At 38.5% G+C, this 20,108-nt stretch overlaps 1 protein-coding gene across 1 annotated transcript; it reads left to right on the top strand.

The window, feature by feature from the left end:
* Positions 1-15,434, top strand: scarb2c (scavenger receptor class B, member 2c). The gene is made up of 12 exons (XM_022216316.2): positions 1-210; positions 1,300-1,457; positions 3,227-3,371; positions 4,200-4,391; positions 4,557-4,648; positions 5,479-5,598; positions 7,276-7,454; positions 7,581-7,699; positions 9,757-9,830; positions 11,094-11,145; positions 11,949-12,101; positions 13,166-15,434. The coding sequence occupies exons 1-12, from the start codon at positions 88-90 to the stop codon at positions 13,202-13,204; spliced, it is 1,446 nt and encodes a 481-aa protein (XP_022072008.2). The 5' UTR covers positions 1-87; the 3' UTR covers positions 13,205-15,434.
* The last annotated feature ends 4,674 nt before the right edge of the window (positions 15,435-20,108 follow it).

Here is a 20,108-nt window from a genome sequence, read left to right as displayed (position 1 = left end):
AGCGAGCAAGTTCCTCCTGGGTCATCAAAACAAAAACAGCCCAGTCCGTGTCAGTGTCACAGGAATCTGCATCTCAAACGTCTCATCATGGTGCTGAAAACCTGCTGCGTTTACAGCACCGGGGTTTTCTCTCTGTTACTGTTGATTCTCGGCGTTTCGTTGGTTTTATCCGGCGTGTTTCCACATTTGCTACACTTGGCGGTTGAAACGGTAAGCATCTTATTTGTGTTTTGTAACAGCCTCAGTGGTAGATGAGCTAATGCGAGACATTTTGGGTGGGTGGAAGCTAATGCTAAAGCTAGCTTGACTTGGCAAAACAGCACAGATCTGTTTGGTGTTTCGCTGCTAAAATTCCTCATGAAAACTATTCGCTTAAGCTCACTTATAACTCTGAAAGTGTTAGAAAAAAAGTGTGGAATGTATTGTCTGTTCCTGTTGTGGCAACTACTTGTAATGCTACATGTATTTAGACAGTTTTATCAAGGAAAATTGCGTTAAAAGCTGATTATTGTCCAGTTTGTAAACGTCCTTGTCTGCTTTTATCTGTGTCAAACAGTCGACAAACGTAGGAATACACAGAACTTTATATCTGGGGTGATAGCAAACGTTTGTCTCTGTGAAACTTATCGTGTGAGCAAAGAAATATTTGTGGTTTATGGTGTAGCCAGGTAGGCACTACTGTAGTTGAGTTTATGATGTTAAGGCTGTGTGTTTGCCAAATAACCTCGTTTGTGTTTGAAAATTAGACATATCTAAATATTGAAACAGAGGAATGGTCTCTTCTGTAATTATCCTATTGCTATAATCTTTAAGACACAACTCTCATGAATGAAATAATGCATTAGTAACAGTTTAGTCACAGTGGAAAGTGGAAATCTGCATTTATATGAGTTAATCGAGGGCAAGCAATAAAAACAACTGGATTGGTTATAACTTTTGGCACAGATGAGGTTGTAACTGCTCTGGCAATTTGTTTTTGGCAGAATATCCCTCTTTGGCACACCTGCAACTATGTATTTTTTTAGCTGTCAGTGCTTTTTTATGTCAGTTAGCTTTGAAATTAAACATCTGGTGAAGTCTGTAAGCTTTTGTATCACTACCAAAGACATTCAAATTTAGCTTAAAATGATTACTGTCAGTATAATTTCACCGCATTGCTTTGCTTTTTTGGTGATTTCACCATTCGGAGCCGACATGTGCAACGCTGCTGTCGCTCATGTGACCTCAGAAAGCTTATCATCAGCAGATTACTCCTCTGAAGTCACACATTTTTAACCCACTGCCCTTTGTCCCCCATAGGAAGTAGTTTTAAAAAATGACACAGAGGCGTTTGAGGCCTGGGAAAATCCACCGGCACCTATCTACATGCAGTTTTACTTCTTCAATGTGACAAATCCTCTGGAGGTGTTGGATGGGGACAGACCGGCTGTGGTGGAGATCGGACCATATACGTACAGGTGAGAAAAGAAAAAGAGGAAGCGTATTGTTTCGCCTGTTCATGTCCCAAACTGTGCAAATCATACATCTTCAAAATAAAAGTCCTATATTTGCAGTGAGTACAAAGCTTGTTTTAACTTTCAAAGCTGGAAGTAGTGCAGTTGCATGTACAAATGTCACCGTATCCGACAAAGTAACAAAAATGCCAAGAAGCTGAGTGTTAGATTTGGTGAAACACAAAGTAAAGAATGGAGTACAGTTTTCTTAGAGCTTTTGCATTGGATACAAGAAATCGAGACGTTGAATGAGGCAAAATGGTCCCACTAAACAGAATAGAGGTTTAACTCAGATGTTTCTATTGTATATTGAGGATAAGTGATTACAGCAGCAAAAAAAAAACACTTTTAGTTTATAAAAGCAGAATCAGTACGGTCCATAAAGTCAGTAAAGCTACCACATTCGGACTCTACAGTGGTCTAAGATACTTACTTGTGCATTTATTTATTTTTCTTGAGCCCTTTCTTTCACCCACACCACGTGTCTCTGTTCTAACTCAATTATGGTTTTCTCAGAAGAGACGGTAATGGTTTGCAGAGACAGATGCACACAGATAAATGTTATTGCAATCCTGTGTCCAGCTACAGGAAGCTTCTTTTTTTCTCTACTCTCACCACTACAGGCACAATAGTTTGGGAAGTAAGAGTTGCATGATTGGGATGCTTATATTTTTTTCCCCTTTTTCTGCCAAAAAAGCATTTTATTGTATTCAGTCAGCATATTTGTGGCGTGCGATGACCCTGTGATTCATCTACCCGATCATACTGAAGTTTGTGTCCTCCTGTAAACCCTGCTTTGGTAGATATCTTTGCTCACAGTGGATGGCCCTTTTATCTTTTTTTTGTACCAAATGAAATACTTTACAGGAAAAAGCTGAAGCAAACTGTCACCAGTGTTGAACTCTGCATCACTGAATCAGCAGAACCGGAGAAGTTTAACCAAAGTCATGTGGAGTTGTTAAGAAATAGCCCCTAAACATGCGCATTTGTGTGTTTCAAGTGACAAAGACCTGATGACTGATCTCGTGAAAGAGCTGAACGACACTTTATCGGTGTGATTTTTCTGGCCGTCAGTATCTGTATCACAGAAGCTATCGATACCCCCAAAGATATGGGTTTTTTGGTGTCAAATGAAATTGAGAATGAAGAAGAAAAGCACTCGGAGAGCACAGTACTCTCTGACGTAGCGTTCACTTGTTGCCATAGTTACAGTGCCGTATCATTGCCGCTATCTCGCAATGATACAGAAATCTTTAACAAATCCGTGAATCCAGACTATAAGCCACATCACTGCCAAAATCTAATCAGTTGGGCCTTGTGTCATTTCTGACCTTCCCTGAAAATTTTGTCCAAATCTGTTAGTCTGTTTTTGAGTAATGCTTCACACATGTAAACAGACAAACATATGCCGATTGTCACATAACTCCGCCGCGTTTCTTGGTGGAGTAATAAAAAGAAAGGTAAAATACCACAAAAGGCAACATGTGCAGTTTGAAGTGGAGATACTGTATGTATGTACACTAAATGTGACATCACTGGCCAGTTAAAGGACTGTACATCAAGACCGAGCCATCCTAATTTCAAGTATTGTTTAATAATGCAGCATAGTTTGTGCTATTGTACATACAAATGAGAGAGATTGACACTGTTTGTAGAAAATTTGTGATGTAACATCCTCCTGAACAACCCCGCATTTGACTAAATAATCACCTTTGTCACATTTTTCTGCACAGAGAATACCGGCCTATGGAGCAAGTGGTCTTCCATGATAACGGCACCAAAGTAACAGCTGTCAACACTAAAACCTACATATTCCAGCGTAACATGTCCCGAGGTCCAGAGAGTGACCTCATCAGGACGGTTAACATCCCTGCCATGGTGAGTGAGAGAAATCCACAAAGTACAAATGCTGTTTGATAATGATCTATGGAGTCCCAGTAGTATTCCTCTCCCTGCATTAATTTTATTTTAATTTTCACCAACACACAAATGAAGAAGTGGTGTTTCTGTGTTCTGTGTGTATTTGGTTTAAAGGTAAGAAAGGATCAATGAATCATCAGGTTTTTTTTGTAGACCTTGCATTATTACCATTTAGGGAAGCAATGCACTGCAGAAGTCATTCAGTGTTAATCACAGTCATGATTTTGGCTTCCCCAGATGATCGACTGTGATGTTGCTGTTTAAAATGTGTCCTCTGCTTATAGGAAACAGACAATTTAGACAAAAATAACACGGGTAACTCTGACATTAGAACTCTTTTCAAGCCTCCACAAGATATAGAGAATTCAGGTGGAAAAAAGTTTTATTTTGATGTAAAGATTTGCAGAAATGTAACACAACATGGATGCGTTTATTTTAACATTTTGTCCCTAAAATCTCAAAACACTCACGATAAAATATTGCAATCTCATTATTGGTCAACGATTTCCCATTTACTCATGTTATCTCTACCTAGTGTCGATGTTTTTAATTTCTTGTACCACTGGAGTATTAAATATGTCCTTTTTCCTGCTGCATGTAGACTGTGTTACAGCATGTCCTGCTGTAATGTGTTACTGTCATGTGAATGTCACTGCAGGGTTTTTGTATGCTACTGAAGTAAATGATTTGTCTATTATCTGGCCTTTTCACAGAGCTTATGTAAGCTATTGCCTTACACAGTAGATTGATTTTAATGGCATCTCTTCTCTTTTTTTCTCCTGGTAGACGGTGATGGAGAGATTCAAGGACCACTCTATAGAAGCCAATCTGATCTCCGCCTACATGAGATCCCAGGGGGAGGGCCTGTTCACCACCCGCACAGTGGGAGAGCTGCTGTGGGGATATGAAGACGGCCTACTTAAAGCCCTCAAACGTCTAAGCCCTGACCTGGATGATGTTTTCGGACTCTTCTATAAGGTCTCAATAAAGCCATGTTCATATTCAGAAATGGTAGAAAAGATAACGCAAAACTGCAACATCACATAAAATTCAAAGTTTTACATTAATCGCATGGACTCCATCAGTATGGGTTTGTTTGTTTTTTATTTCATTGATGCGATTTTTTTTTTGTTTTTCTCACAGGCCAATGCTTCAAATGATGGAGAATATGTGTTCTTCACTGGCCAGCAGAACTACAAAGACTTTGCTAGAGTGGACACATGGAACGGTGAAAGGTATTGGTCTCCTATTACTTTGTGTATTCAATCAAAGAGAATTACTGATCATAAGCAGTTTAAATGAATGCGTAAAAAGTGATTGTGTCAGTGTCACGCAGGAACATGAAAGGTTAGTTTCATCCGTTTGATACCGTTAAGAGTGAGTTTCCACTGTTAGATCAGACTTGATTTGACACTGATCCTGTGGCAGTTTATGTGATGACTCATTAAATATTAATGAGTTAGATTCATTAATTAGCTGGAGTAGCTAACTCACTAATTTAATTTATACTAAAGAAAGGCACAGACACTCTGTACTCAGAACTATCTACATTTAAAAGCCAAACCAGTGTTAATCCTCCTTTTTGGATTTACAGACTTTCTTTTATTCTCTTCTTTTAGTTATTCTCTTCTGGTGTCTTTAAGCCTTTGGGGCGGGGATCCACTTGCCAAAGCTTGTTTGACCTACAAAAGCTTCAAGTCTTCATCTCTTAACTAAGATGCACGATGCAAAACAGAATCTGAGTATTAGATTGTTGTCCCCCGCCTCCACGAAGTGGAAAAGGGGGATATAGGTTTGGCCTCCGTCCGTCCGTCCGTCCGTGCTTCCGTCCGTCCATCCGACATGAAGGGGACAGCTTTTCTCGGAAACTATTACAGCTAGGATTACGAAATTTAGTGTGTAGCTTCACACCATGGACACCTTGATCAAGTTCGAAAATGAGACCTGTGCGATAATATTTAACAGAGTTATGGCCCTTGATCACTATTTTGGATATAGACTCGTAGACATCACATGTGGCGGGGGATATTGATGACCACCTCGTCTTGTTTGAATTTGCCTGCAGATCCTTGAATTGGTGGACATCTGATGAGTGCAATATGATTAATGGAACCAACGGAGCGTCTTTCCATCCAGTCCTCACCAAGAATGAAATGCTCTACATGTTCTCTTCTGACCTGTGCAGGTGAGTATGGGAGAGAGGTGTTCTGTAGATGGCAAAGTCCAAAGTATTTTACATAGAGAATAGAATAGGATAGGATAGGATAGATCAGCTTTATTGTCTTCCCCAAACAGTGACAGAAACTCTCCTTTGACAAAGCTCCAACAATAAAATGCAACACGTCAAAACACAGTGAAGACACAAGCTCACAAAGTACAGCCGTGTAAAGGAAATGTTACAAAGAAACAGCAGCAGGCAAAAAACACGTATGTACTGTTGAATGTCTTATTTTATTTTGTTCAGAGTGGTTATTGCAGTGGGAATAAAGGATTTTTTATGGAGGTTTTTCCGGGCCAGTGGGACTTTGTTACGTCTGTCTGATGGAAGTAACTGGAAGGACTGATGGAGTGATACATAAACTACATACAGCAGTGGAAAAAAGTTTTCGGACACGCTTAAAGTTTTACATAATCTCAAATATTATCATGAAATATTTTGTATTTCAAAAGGTGTGGCTGCATTAGACAGACACGAACAAATACAAATTGTTATTTTTTTGTTTATTGTTTACAAGAAAAACTAAATTCTACCAAAATGGACCCAATACTCAAAATTTCTTTCTTTTATGGAACCAATCAATTTTAAGGATTTGTTTAGTATTTTGGCTGTGATTGGACTGAAAGAAACTGCACTTGAAATCTAGGAGTGATTCTTAATGCAGTTTCTCACAAATGTGTGGGCTTCCGACAACTTTTTTCCACCACTGTGTTTATGTAGTTTTGTCAGGATTATGCTCCAAGTAATGTTCTTCTTGTTTTTGTTGTTTTTCTCCTATATTTCATGGCTGCAGGGTCTTAAAGGAGCAAAAATGGAGATGTATTTTTGATTTTACACCAGTGCTGATATAGGTTTTGTGCACATTTTTTTTCTTATCAGTACAAATTAGATGTTTAAAAGATGGTTTTAAGGTGAAACAGCAGGTGTGGACTATCCAATGTTTCCAAAAAGTTTTGAATTTAGTCTAAAAAACATTTATCCTGTCAGTGAGGATTATGTATATATATTTTATTAGACACTTTGTTTATTTGAATTACCAAAAAAACACAAACTTATTTTATTTAGTTGCTTGCTATGCATAGCTGAGCATGAAATTCCTCCTATTTTGACATTTTTAGGTTATTTAAATGTAATTTTAATGAACTTTTATGTCCTATTTCTGACTCTTTATGCATCCTCTCTGGTATCTTTCCTCTGACTTGTGCTAGCTAGTGAAATGGCTCCCCCCTCAGTCTTCCTAAGCCTTTTTCTTGACATTATCCAGAGCTAGATATTGGATTAAGGATACCAATTTAGCCTGGCTGTTTAGCGTTAGCCTCTTGAAATGAGGCCAGTGTTAAGGCGTATTTGGAACAACAAATATTCCCCCTCTTTGACTGCAGATCGAATCAGAAGGTACAGCACATACAGGTCAAACACCTGCTGACGGAGGCTTTATAAAACATAGCAGTTGAGGTTCATGAGGCAGTAACACGTAGACACAGCCTTGTAAATAGTTTTGTGCCGCTTCGGTTTCCAGTAAATCAGCTTACCACAGAGCTTATGGACAAAACCAATGCAAACCTTCCCTCTTTGTTACACTTTGAGCTTTACAGAATTATTTAGGCCTCCACAGATTATCCAGCATGTGACTCTGTCTCCAAGGTCCCTGTACGCTCTGTATGAGGACGAGGTGACGGTGAAGGGGATCCCTGGGTATCGATTCAGTCCCCCCAGCGAGGTGTTTGCTAATGTAACGGTGAACCCAGACAACGCAGGCTTTTGTGTGCCTGCTGGTAATTGCCTGGGATCTGGCGTGCTGAACGTCAGCGCATGTAAACAAGGTGGGAAATGTAAAACCTCTAAAGCAAATAAGACAATATGTCATTGTGTCACACGGGCAAATGTTCTCGGCCTGTTTTATTCAGAATTGGCTCTGATTCCAGAATGTGGATCTTTTGTGTGTTCAGGAGCTCCCATCATAATGTCGTCACCACACTTCTACCAGGCAGACGAGAAATTTGTTCAGGACGTGTTTGGCATGATGCCCCAGAAGGAGCAGCACCAGACGGTCATTGATCTCAATCCGGTAGGGCTACGGCTTTCATACTGTCATTTTGTGTTCTGAGCCCATTTATACCCTCATTTTAAACACGTGTGGTATCAACTTTTCCCACTAGATGGGGAACTATCTCAGCTTTGTGCTCGTCGACGGTCATCAAGTAAAGCAACTTTTATCTGAGGTGATGGTTAAAAATTAAAGCAGAGGTACATGGTACGGAGCTGTCGCTAAAGATAAGCTTTTACAGCTCTTATCATGAGTAATATTGTAATAACTTTGTTGAGCTTGCGGTAAAACCTTGATAAACAGACAGTCTGCAAAAACACTTTCAGGAGCACAATGTGTACCGTTCAAATGAGGGAGAGAAACAATGTAGATATAAACTACTGTCCTAATACTGTAGAAAGAAGGAACGAATACAGAGACGTACTCTTTGATGCGTCACACCCCTTAGTGTAAGTTTTCAGTTTGGTTTTGTGTTGGGGGTATTTTGCGTCACCTATTTGCCAATTAAACTCAGAAACATTTAAATCCGTAAGAGAAAATGCTCAAAACTAGCATCAATGATTGCTGATGGTCCATAAATCAAAGGAGATGTCCTAACAGTTGTAAAGACATGAGCCAATAGGTCACTTGAAGTTCATGACCTTTGATAAAAGACATGCGACACTTTTTTTTCTGCTTTGAACGCTGCACAAAAATACAAACTCTGCAATAATAAATCAGGCGAGGTCTAAATATAGAGTCTTTCTTTTGAAGGCAGGTGGTGCTTGCTTTGGTTTGTAGTTTTTGGGAGTTTTTTTTGCAGTGTATTTTTAGAGGACTGCAGTGATATTATTTGGAATATGTTATCTTTTAGTTTGTCAGATTAGCAAACTGACAAATGGATTTTGATGCATGCACATGAAAGATGGAAATCCATCCATCCATTATCTATACACCTCTTAATCCTCATTAGGGTCGTGTTGGGCTGGAGTCTGTCCCAGCCAACGTAGGGCAAAGAGACAAACGACCACTCTCTCATTCACACGTACCGACAATTTAGAATCACAAATTAACCTCAGCATATTTTTGGACTGTGGGAGGAAGCCGGAGAACCCGGAGAAACCCACACATGCACAGGGAGAACATGCAAACTCCATGCAGAAAGATCCCAGGAAGGCTGGGACGTGAACCGGATATCTTCTAGCTGCAAGGCGGCAGTACTAACCACCAACCACTGTGCATCCCTTAAAGATGGAAATCCAGCATGGAACTCTGATATACATTTTAATTTCATGCTGTCTTCACTTTATCTTCAGCTGCATGTAAGACAGTGGCATCAAAAGTTCAAAAGGAGCCTTTGATCCCGGTCAACAGGCTACTGTTTTGTCAGTTTATCCCCCCTTAATCTTCATTCTGCCACTGCTTGAGATTATTAGGACTGATCAAAGTCCTGTCACTTATCTCCTAACTTTTTGCTGGGTTGCGATGCCCCGTACATCTTCGACACTTTTCAGAGATGTGAAGCTGTTTTTCCTGCAATAATAATGCATGCAGACACAGCTGTGACTTTAAGGCGCTGCTCGTAGAATGAGGACACACTGCAGATGCTGTGAATAGTCATCAGTTAGATTCCTGCAAAGTGCAGTGCAGGAATATTTTGTCGTTCTGTCTCAGCGTCCTCTGCCTCTTCACAGTCCCAGACTGACACAATGATGCTGAGATTAGGTCTCTGGGGTTCTTCTTCTCGCTGAAGTTAGCTCTTTATGGCTCCAGCTGTATGTTTGAAGCTGCTGTCATGCTGCAGAAAGATTTTGGGAGCGATCTAATGCCTCCCTGATGGTATTATGTAATGGATCTGAATCTACACATCTAAAGGCTTTGCACAGTGGGTTGGTGTTAAATCATTTTGCCCTTCGACTGCTTAAAATCCTGGAATATATTGGCACTTTCAAGAGCTTAAAAATAATCCAGAGTGCCGAGAGAACGTGTGGCGCTGGAGCTGAATATTTCATCATATGATAATCAAACATAAATGTTGATACATCAGGAGTAGCAGGAGTGAGTTTCTCATGAAATCTGTGTTTCATTCTGTTTCTCAGCTCACAGGGTTCGTCCTTCAAGCAGCCAAGCGCCTCCAGGTTAATGTATATGTGGAGAAAATTCCCACCTTCAGGTAATCGGCTCATTTCCTTCATCGGGTTCTTGTTCCTCCCTGCCAGCTGAAATAGTCGTCGGTATGACTGGCCATGTCTGGGAAGGGTTGCCATCAGATAACATCAAAGCAAATAATGCCATCATCATCACTTTGAGTGGACTTTTGGACAGTCCTGGCTTAATTGTTACGCATCTACCTGCCATCTAAGAGAACAAACAGCGAGATAATGTGGAGACCAGGCACAAAAACACTTTGACACTATCTGAAGTACAATAATAGATACTGCATTAGAGTCAATTGGACAGAGACACTTGAAAACAGCAAAAAATAAATAAATCAAAAATTTGCTGAAAATCCTTCACAGTCTGGTACTTATTCATCAACCTGAAAAGCTTTTCGTTCGCGCTCTTTGGCCGCATGTTTTGGATCGTTAAATGTCATCCATCGGGTTTAAATTTTGTGGTAAAATCCGAGCAAACGGTAAAAATGCCAGTTTTCCACTTCCAGTTGTGACAGAAGCACCAGCATGTATGACAGATGACATGATTGGCTTTGGATCCTTAACGGCCCTTTTTTTGTTCTCTACACTTACCTGGTGCTGTCGCTTTCATAGAAGCTGAATTTTGTAGAATTTTGATTGGGCTTTGCCTCTCTGTCTCTGATGCTTTCCGGTCATTTGCATACTCGGTGCAGGTTATATTCATGAAATCACCTCAGGTAAAGACGTTTGCCTACATCCTGCTGAGCATTCTTAACTCCCCATGCAGTCAAAAAGAGGGTGATATTCACCATGCAAATGATTTTCTTCTGTTGATTTTGCCAAACAAACTACCTGCAAATCTTTTTTTTAATAGATTCTGCTTTTTTTTTGTTGTCTTCTTAACTTACAGGGCGACTTCTTTATGCCCCATGTTGATAAAAATATCCTCAAAATGTCAGACAAGACGTAGTTCTTTTACACAAGAACAAGCTTTGAAACCACAAGAAACATTAGCAGTCAAGTGTCAAAAGCATTCTCTGAAGACGTGACGCTTGATGTTGTGTCTCTGTTATTTTATTTCAGATTGAATGTGCTGAAGCATTGAGCTTAAAGTGTATGCAACTGCCCAGATACTTCTAGTCTGGATTGTAGATGTTATCAAGCTTTATATAGAAATAATGAATGTGCACTCTGCTATGTACACGTTGAGCGTCAGTTTATGTTTCTGTATTTATCTTTTCTGTTTATTTCTGACTATGTTTGCAGTTAAAACAATCTGACTTTTACTTTTTTTCTTTCAGTCAAACAGGAAATGTGAGGACAGTGGTCTTTCCTGTGGTTTATCTCAATGAGGTACAACGACAAAAAAACCCAAAACAAACACACATCTTAACCATTTTAGTCACGGTCAGACACGGAGCTCTGCTTTACATCCAGACCATGAATCAGCAATCCGAATTTATGCCACTTTCAAAGGGCAAAGATTCGTATTGACCTTGTTCACGCTTGCGTCTATCTGTCTGTCATTAATGTATTACTTGGTGCCACACACTCGTCTCGTAGCAGAATTCTGTCATTAAACTAATCGGCCCACACTAGAATGTTCATATTTGCTTAATATATACACCGTAATGTTCAGCATTTGGCATTGCTTTGCTCAGACAGTGATATTTTGAGTCTGTTTAACTAAAATGAGTTTAATTTCAATGCACACCTTGCTGTAAAAATTGAAATGAAGTGAAATCTAAGCACCTCTGAGTATTTACGGCCTTTCCACGTGCTCACATCAAGCTTAGGAAACTAACTTTCATCTTGTTTTTTAGGTTAATTTTAGTCTTCAAGGTTTAAAGTCTTTTTTCTGATCATGTAACTGACAGGAGAGAGTTCCGATGTTTCAATTAAAATGTTTGCTTTTTTCCTCGTGAAATTAAATATGAAATTTTGGAATTTGCACAACTTCAGATCAGTCTTTGAATATTTTAAACAAAGTAAAAGAAAATGAATAAAGAAGCAGGTAAAGTTTTGTTGCTCGTAACATTTTTATGGCCTCATTTGCTTTCATAAAGTTGGATCCAACAAACAGAAAATGAAAAGTCTGGCATGTATCCTTTGGTAGTTCTTTTCTAATGGTAGCTTTTCTCTGGCCGTTTCTTCAGAGCGTCGTCATTGACGAAGCATCGGTTGAGAAGCTAAAGCAGATTGTCCTGGAGAAGAACGTTGTGGAGAACATTCCATTCATGCTGATCGGTTTGGGCATCTTCCTGGGGTTAGTCTTCATGTTCTTGATGTGTCGGCAGAAGATCCCTGAGGTGAGTGTTAAAGACGGACGAGCAGGAGTTGTTCTCGTTAATAGAAATGGAACTGATGAGTCTTTTCGCTATGTGTTAATCAGTTGATTGTTTATGTATTAATCTAGTAATTGATTAGTCTGTGAAGTGTAAAAGTCCATAATCTGTGACCAATATGTTGAATTAAAATAAAATAACAAAACAAAACACAGATAAGTACCAAAGCTTCACATTTGTATCCTCATTCTTTTAGTTTAAACAACTCTAAATGATCAGCTTTCATGGTGTTGATGACTAGATTTCTATAGGCGCTAAATGAATAAATTGGTCATTTTAGCTCCAGTAGGAATGTAGAAAAATAGGCTTAACTAGAAATTACAAATTATAGAGAGATAGTGTTCTAAAAATAACCAGTATTGTCAAAACCAATGTTAACATTAAATATGTGTTATTGTACTTGAAATATGTCCAATACTAAATGCTGATATTTAGACATGTTTTCAAAATGGCTTAACCCCTTAAGCTTCAGTGTACCGCCGGCAGTACACCTACTAATTTGCATAGGAATTTCAAGAATGTCCGACGGGTGCAAACGCGATTATACAAACACTATACGCCGATGGAAAGCTTAGATTCTCATGAATCCGCCGGTATAAACCACTTTCAGATGCGATTACCACAGCGGGTGAGAAAAACACATTTGTCCGACAAAAACAAATATTCATCCATCCGTTCTCTATACACGGCTTCAAAGCACACAGCGCGACTCACATTTCCGGGTTTATTATTACACACAAAAAAAAGATTCCACAAAAAACGGTCATAATCCAACCTTTTACATCAGATGACACAAGCCAGTAAACTATTTTGTCCAAAACATGTCCTGAAGTCGGTATAAAATCCCCGAATCGGTCGTTTTCAAGGAAATGCACCTCCCGATGCGCGTCCAATATTCCCCGTATTTTTCGTAATTTTTTTTATTTAAAAATAGAATATTAGCGATTTTTTTGTACTGAAAACGGCTGGAATTGACTGAAGCTTAAAGGGTTAAATTGAGGTAATTTTTGTGGCTTTTTCTGTTTTAGAGCACCGCTGCTGAACGACAGCCGCTGCTCTCCTCATAGCACCAAACAGGAGGCCAAAGGAGGAGGTCGATCATGTTCAAAGGTTTATTTCAAAGGTTCAGCTGATCTCAAATTTGTGCCGTTAATCCCCGAGTAACAGTTTCAACATTTAACCAGAATGCATCCATTTTAATCCAGTGTTTTATAAGGAAACAGACTGTCTTTGTGTTGTTTGTGAGGATTTGAGGTTAATTTCGTCAAACCAGTCATTTTTAACGATGCTGAAATCTGCTTTTTTTAAAATATAGAATTTACATGGAACATATTTTTCTTTGACTGTTTGATAATAGCTGAAACTGCAAACATGTAATTTAAATCCCAAATATGTTTGGAGGCTTAGCTCTGAACTATCAAACCTCCAGGATTTGAAGAAAACAAACACCAGACTCTTATTTGACTGTAGCCGTATCTTTATGTAAAATTGCCACATTTTTTTCCAGCTACTGGAACACTTGAAAGAATACTGTCAGACTCTGAGTTAGTTTTAAAAGGAGAAAATCGACATTTTACATTTTTGTATCAATTCAGAAGTCATCTGTGCCAAATGACTGTTTTGTTCTTAATGCGAAAAATATGATTTCAAGACTCTAAAATATGTTGTTTACAGAAGAAAAAAAAAGGTTCTCAAGTCGTATCTCATTTCTGGATTTTAGTGTGGACATTTCTCAGTTTGTCAGACTCCAAAATTGTGATGTTGTGGATCAGCTTCAGTATAAAACCATGTACTCTGCTTGTAGTTTTCAGTTCAACCCTGTAATCTGCAGTATTTACGCTGGTGTGTGTAATGTGGAATAAGAGCCGAGCAGTATTACTTCAACAGCAGCAGGATAAAGGGAAGTGTTCTGAATGTACTGATTGTGTGAGATGCACTGAAATCATTTCTTTCCCTTCATTCCAATTGTTGCTCATGAAATTGTCGTAATTTTTGATCACGCTACATCATTGTGTGAATAGGGTGGTCCTCAAATACACACTAAAATTTAAATGTTGACTTTTTTGGGTGCTTCTTAACAAAACAGTTCATATTTATAAGAAATAATTTGTGCCAAATATCTTTAAGATATGACTAAATTTACCACTGTCACATGAGGTGTGTATACAGGTGATCAGACGATTCGTAATTATATGATATACAAATGCAATAGAGTATAATAAGAAGTCCAAATTTAATAAGAAATCAAAGTTATAATGAATTACATCAATGTGGGCAATATCAAATAAATCAATCATGTTTGTCTGAAAGTCTCTTTCCTTCTCTGTCTTTTTCTCCAGCTTTATTATCGCATTTCATTCTTCACCAGTTCTTGCCTTCTGCCAAATACCCATTGTCTCACGTACCACTTGTGCCACTGCAGTTCTAATTTCTGACTTCTCATCACTGTGCAATCTAAAGTACCGTTGGAGAACCTCACCCCATGTTGGAAGCCTATTTTCAGGCGGTTCATCCATGGGGGAGCCAATCAGCCACACACTCTTCTGCTTGCGTGTTGCACATGCCATCTTCACTGTTCTATGACTCTCTGCCAATACTTGAGTCAGTACTGCTTGTGCTGTTCTCGGTTAACTAAGAAGTCCAGTGGTCATGTGAACAAGAATTTAGGCATTTCTTCATTTTCATGTTGTATGCGAAGCACAAGAGTTCACCATTGCGCCAACCTTATAACAATATGCTTCTCAGGGGGAAAAGCAAGTGTTATGTGACAGTGGTTAAACCTTTCAAAATCTCCATTACTTTTTCCCCCAAGAGGAACAAAAAAAAAATCAAAAAGCACATTTGAAAAATTTAACTTGATATTTTAGGACCACCCTAGTGTATGAAGAATGTTTATTTGGCAAAGAAGAAAACTCCTTGGCCTGATTTTCTGGTGTAAATTCTGCACTTCTAAGCAGCATTTTGTGACTTTATTGGGTTGTTTTCTTATTGTGCTATTGCTATTTAGATCATTCATTCCTAACGTAAATGAATTTTCTGTCCAGCACTACAATAGAATATCACTCTAATGTGCAATATTTTACTGTCAGTAACCACAAGTCACTGAAGGAACGTTTTGTGTTTGTTTTTTGGTGTTTTATGTGTAAAAGATATCAGCCTTGACACTACTGCTCCCCCACAGTACAATCAACACCCCGCATGTGATCACTGTTTACATGCTTTGAATAGGTCGTACATCTCACTGTTTGTCTCATCATTTACTACCATTTACCAGTAAACTTGCCGTGTTCTTCTCTACAGGCGTGTCTGCAGTTCTTTGATTGCAAAATTATTTGATAAAGTGCTGAATCATTACTCGGCTTTCCTTTCTGTCGGAAGGTCACCGGTAACGCACGAGTCGCTTTATGACAAACTCCATCGGATGGTCTGACCAATCTATCATTTGCATATCAGTGCTGAAACTAATGACTGACACCTCACCCACAAACCCTGTGAGCAGAAGACGGTGTCTGAATGTGACACTTTTACAGGCAGAAAGCATTTGAGACTTGGAGATTGTGAATTAAAATGAGGCCTCCTAGCATGTTTAGCATCACATTTCATCAACAGTTTGCATTTAAGTGAGATTTCACACTTGGAAAATCCTAAAACTTGTGAGGACAAACACTTTTTACACCTTAATTTGGGAAAAAGTCATAAAAATGTAAGTTTTTCTTCATCAAATTTGACTGGCTTTTATGCCCCTGTGAATAATTAAATTGCAATTATGTCTCTCTTCCCATTCATTTTGATATGAACCTGGCCTTATTAGCTCAAAATACCTGCCTTAGGGCGTCTCTAAGATGTTTGATCAGTTAGACTAAGAAAACTCTTGATAAAGGAAATGTTTCTCTGTCCAGTTCTTTCGCAGTCATGACTATTATCGTGTGAAATGTTTTGAGTTGGCCTGTTGGAATGTTAAACACTAAAACAGAGCATAGTGTGATCACTTTATGTTACAGAAAGCTGAAAATAGTTAATATATACACAGAAAATGTGCCTATTTGTTGTCCTGATTTGAAAACATTCATGCTCGTGTCTGCGAGTGATATTAGGCATAAAGTTTTTGTACTAAATCTGTGTTCTAGCTCCAATCAATCGCCCTAAATAACATTTTATGCCCTTTTAAAACGAATAAAGGGAAGTGATTTTCCATAAGTATTCCTGGTGAGGTGTGTGGGGCTGCCAGGAAAACTCAAGGAAATCACTTACCAGGAAATCGTGACAAACATACCGTCCCCATTGTGAAGCATGGTGGTGGCAGCATCAGGGTTTGTTAAGGTGGAAGGTAAAATGGATGCTGCAAAATAGAGGGAAATCCTGGAGGTTTGCATCAGACTGCCCTGACTTAGCAAAAGATTTGTTTTCCAGGAAGACAGCGACCTAAAACATGCAGAGAAATGATCTAAAGACAACAAAGCGAATGTTTGAAGGTGGCTGAATCAGTCCAGTTCTGTTTGCTTATGATCCCTGTGCAGCCTGACAGATCTTGGGCGGTTTGCTTAGGAGAATGGGGTAAAATTGCAATGTTCAGACGTGCATGTCTGATTGAGAACTATCCACGTAGACGCAGTGCTGTAATTGCGGCCAAAGGTGCATCTGCTAAATATTGACTTAAAGGGGGTGAATAGTCAGGCATTTGCTTTTAGAATTTCAAAGAATTCACATTACTTTGTAGAAATTTGTTTTCACTTTGACATGATTTATTTGTTTACCACAATTTAATGTTGAAAAGTAACAAAGAGGGAATACTTTTAATAAAAAAGAAAAATAGAAACTCATCCTTTTTATAAAGGTATAACATGTGATGTGAACTGACATTTTTTTCCACTTTGCATGAAGCAAATTTAGCTTATGGTAAGCTACGCTAACTGGCTGCTCTAGTTTCATATTTAACGGACAAATATGAGTATTGATCTTCTCTAATAAGAAAGCAGATGCTTCCCCAAATGTTTTAACTACTGCTTTAAGGGATTTTTACTCTCTTATTGCATTGCATTCAAGTCAATATTATCAAATGTACAAACACAGTGTTGCGAAAGAATATGTGGAACAGATGAAAAGGGCAAGAGGAGCTAATGACAAATTCACGTGTCACTTTTTTGTTTCAATATTAACAAACTTTGTCTGGAACTCCCCTTCCACTCTCAGAATCCATAGAGACTGATGACGTACAGGTGTTCAAGAGGAGTGCATCATAAGTGACATAAAGGTGGTGAAATCAGATCTTGATTGGGGTTTCTTATTTTATCTACTTGAAATGATTTTTGCACATCTTTCTCTAATCTTCTCCAGACTTCTATGGTGAAGATGTGTGAACCGATAAATTGTCTACGGCCATAAACTACGTTAGGTTTCTGTCAGATACCGCCGACGTGGAATTGTCCTCAATTACCGGGTTAAAGTGTACTTTGCATCTCTGCCTTCACTCGTCATTATAAAACTGATAAGTAGCACTCTGCGACAGATTTGCATCGCTGACTTTTACTCGAGCGCCTCTTTCTGCCAAACCTCAGCCTCAGTCATTAAAGTGACAAATTAGTGAATCAGTCGGAGGGTGGCTCCTCCCCAACCCAATTAAAAGCTTTAATAGAATCGACAGGAGACGCCACAGCCACAGCCAGAGCAGCAGCTGTCCTCAGCTTCATCTGCAAGCAGCATGAGAACCCTCCGGGAAAAAGTCCTTGTTCTTTCTGTTTTTCTGTCTCTGATATGGGTCACTCAGGTAAGTTAATAACCTCTCTGTTGTTGTTTTTATCCTGTGCTTTATCTTCTTTGTTGGAATCATGTTTTTTGATATTTAGTGTCATCTGCTTTTATCACGAGGGTCATTGAAGCTCCTAAATGACCAAATATTTGCTTTTCCAGGTCGATTCCCTGCCTGTACGTGATGACTGGAAAGGTTTGATCCAGCGGACCAAAAGGTCACTGCTGTGGCGCTGGAACAGCATGAAGCCGGTCGGTGCCAGCTGCAGGGATCACTCAGAGTGTGGCACAAAATACTGCAGGTAAATAAGGAGCTTTTCTTTTATGTTGAACATCTGGCATTTAACCCTCATGTTGTCTTCATTCACAGGCACCAAAAATATAGTTTCCTTGTCTGAAAAAAAATCCAAAGATTCAGCAAAAAAAAAAAAATCCCCCAAATTTCTGAAAAGTTGCAAAACCTTCAGGAAGAAAATGTTAGTAATTCCTTAAAAGTTCCATTTAAAAGTTTTATTGAAAAAAAATCCCCAAAATTTGGCAAGAAAATTCTTGTAAATATTTTCAACAAATGAGTAAAAATCTTCCAAAAAAAATCTTAAAAATATCTTCGAACTTCTAACATTTTCTTTAAGAACATTCACACAAAAAATCAACTAAAATCCAACAAATTTTGCTGAATTTTGGTTGATTTTTTTTAGTGAATGTTCTTAAAGAAATATTTTTAACATTTTTTTTCCACCAAAAAATGTTCAAAGATTTCCCAAAAATATTGAAAATGTGGACATCAGGAGTTTTACCGTGAAAATTAGTTTTTCCCCACATTTTCAAACTTTAAAACGAGTCAATTTTGACCCACAGGACGGCACAAGGGTTAATTTTGCTACTTTTTTATTTACTTCTTATTATCCACTATATTACTAAATATGTATATTTCTTTAAATATTATTTGAATGATGTGAAACCTGGTAGGACATTGCATGATACTGAATAGAAACAGTGTTCTCTTTTGTAGTTTTCACACATCTTGTGCAATCATATTTCTGCAGTGCATGCATGTAGTTGTATCCACGTGCATTTTGCATGATGTGGACAAAGTCAGACTATTGGCACCGCAATAAAGTTCCTCCTTATCTTTACAGGAAAAACGTGTGTTGGTTCTGGACCTCTCCCTGACAGAGAGACTCACAAACACGACTCTACAAAACAAACACCTGCTTTATGGACCAGAACCTGCTTGTCTCCTAATAAACCCTGTGTGAAATGGCTGCACTGATACAGCTGAACTGGAAGTTTATCAGACTCTGTGCAATCCGTCCGGCTAATCTAATCTGGCGACACACTGCAGCAAAACAAAGCTATAAAAGCTGGGCACGCATGACCAGCAAACGGCTTCATCCTGAGTGTTTAAAGCGCTACTGCAACATCAGACTGGCAGGCTGTGTAATCCCAATGTGTTTTTAAGAAGAAAATATATAAATATTCATGCAAAGTTTGAGGTGCTCTGCATTTTTTGGTTCATGTTAATATTGTGTATTTATTTGTACATATTGTAAACTGTGTAAATAGTTAAATATTATTTTTTAAGAGGTTGTTTTGCCCACATTGCCTTTTTTTGTTTTGTTTTTTACTGTAAAACAAATTAAAATTTTCCTCACAGTTCTTGCTACTTTTTCAATGAAATAACTTGAAATCATTTGAGTATTTTTTTAACCGTTCCAAAGCTGTGTTACATTTATTTTTCAGATTGAGTGGAACATGTCTAGGTTTATTTATCCAGGGTGGTGATGCCCAAATGCTTACCCTTTCCATCAAAAAACACACAAATAAATAATGAATCTTAAATTCAAATAGATACACCCATACTACCCACTTGTGTGAATTTTACACACAAATTTGACTATAATGCTAAAAAGTAGGAGCAGTAATGCTGAGAATTGTGAGGTTTCTGCTTAAACCCCTAAAAATTGATCTCTGACTGTCAAAGTTACATATTTTGCAGTTTTTTTCAATGGAAAATAATTTCCTGCCTTAGAATGGCTCAGGTGTAACTCTATTCTGTTTCTGGTCACCTTTCTCCTTCTGGTCTCGCTGCAGCTTGAGCACACCAGCTCACTGTAAAACCCTTCCAGGTAAGGTGTAATACCGGAGTCAGGCAGCCGTATATGTTTAAACCAGAAAATGATTCTGAAGATGAATAATTATACAGAAAATCCCACCTTCTACGGA

The sequence above is a fragment of the Acanthochromis polyacanthus genome, chromosome 18 (genome assembly GCF_021347895.1).
Source record: "Acanthochromis polyacanthus isolate Apoly-LR-REF ecotype Palm Island chromosome 18, KAUST_Apoly_ChrSc, whole genome shotgun sequence".
NCBI classification, from domain to species: Eukaryota; Metazoa; Chordata; class Actinopteri; family Pomacentridae; genus Acanthochromis; species Acanthochromis polyacanthus.
Note: the sequence above shows the minus strand (reverse complement) of the source record. Positions and strands in the feature narration are given on the sequence as shown.

Bases quoted from the DNA above. Each gene is read 5' to 3' on its own strand.
- scarb2c (XM_022216316.2), top strand. From the start codon at position 88: ATGGTGCTGAAAACCTGCTGCGTTTACAGCACCGGGGTTTTCTCTCTG. The intron at 1,458-3,226 runs GTGAGAAAAGAA...TTTTCTGCACAG, and splicing joins ATCGGACCATATACGTACAG to AGAATACCGGCCTATGGAGC. The intron at 5,599-7,275 runs GTGAGTATGGGA...TCTGTCTCCAAG, and splicing joins TTCTCTTCTGACCTGTGCAG to GTCCCTGTACGCTCTGTATG.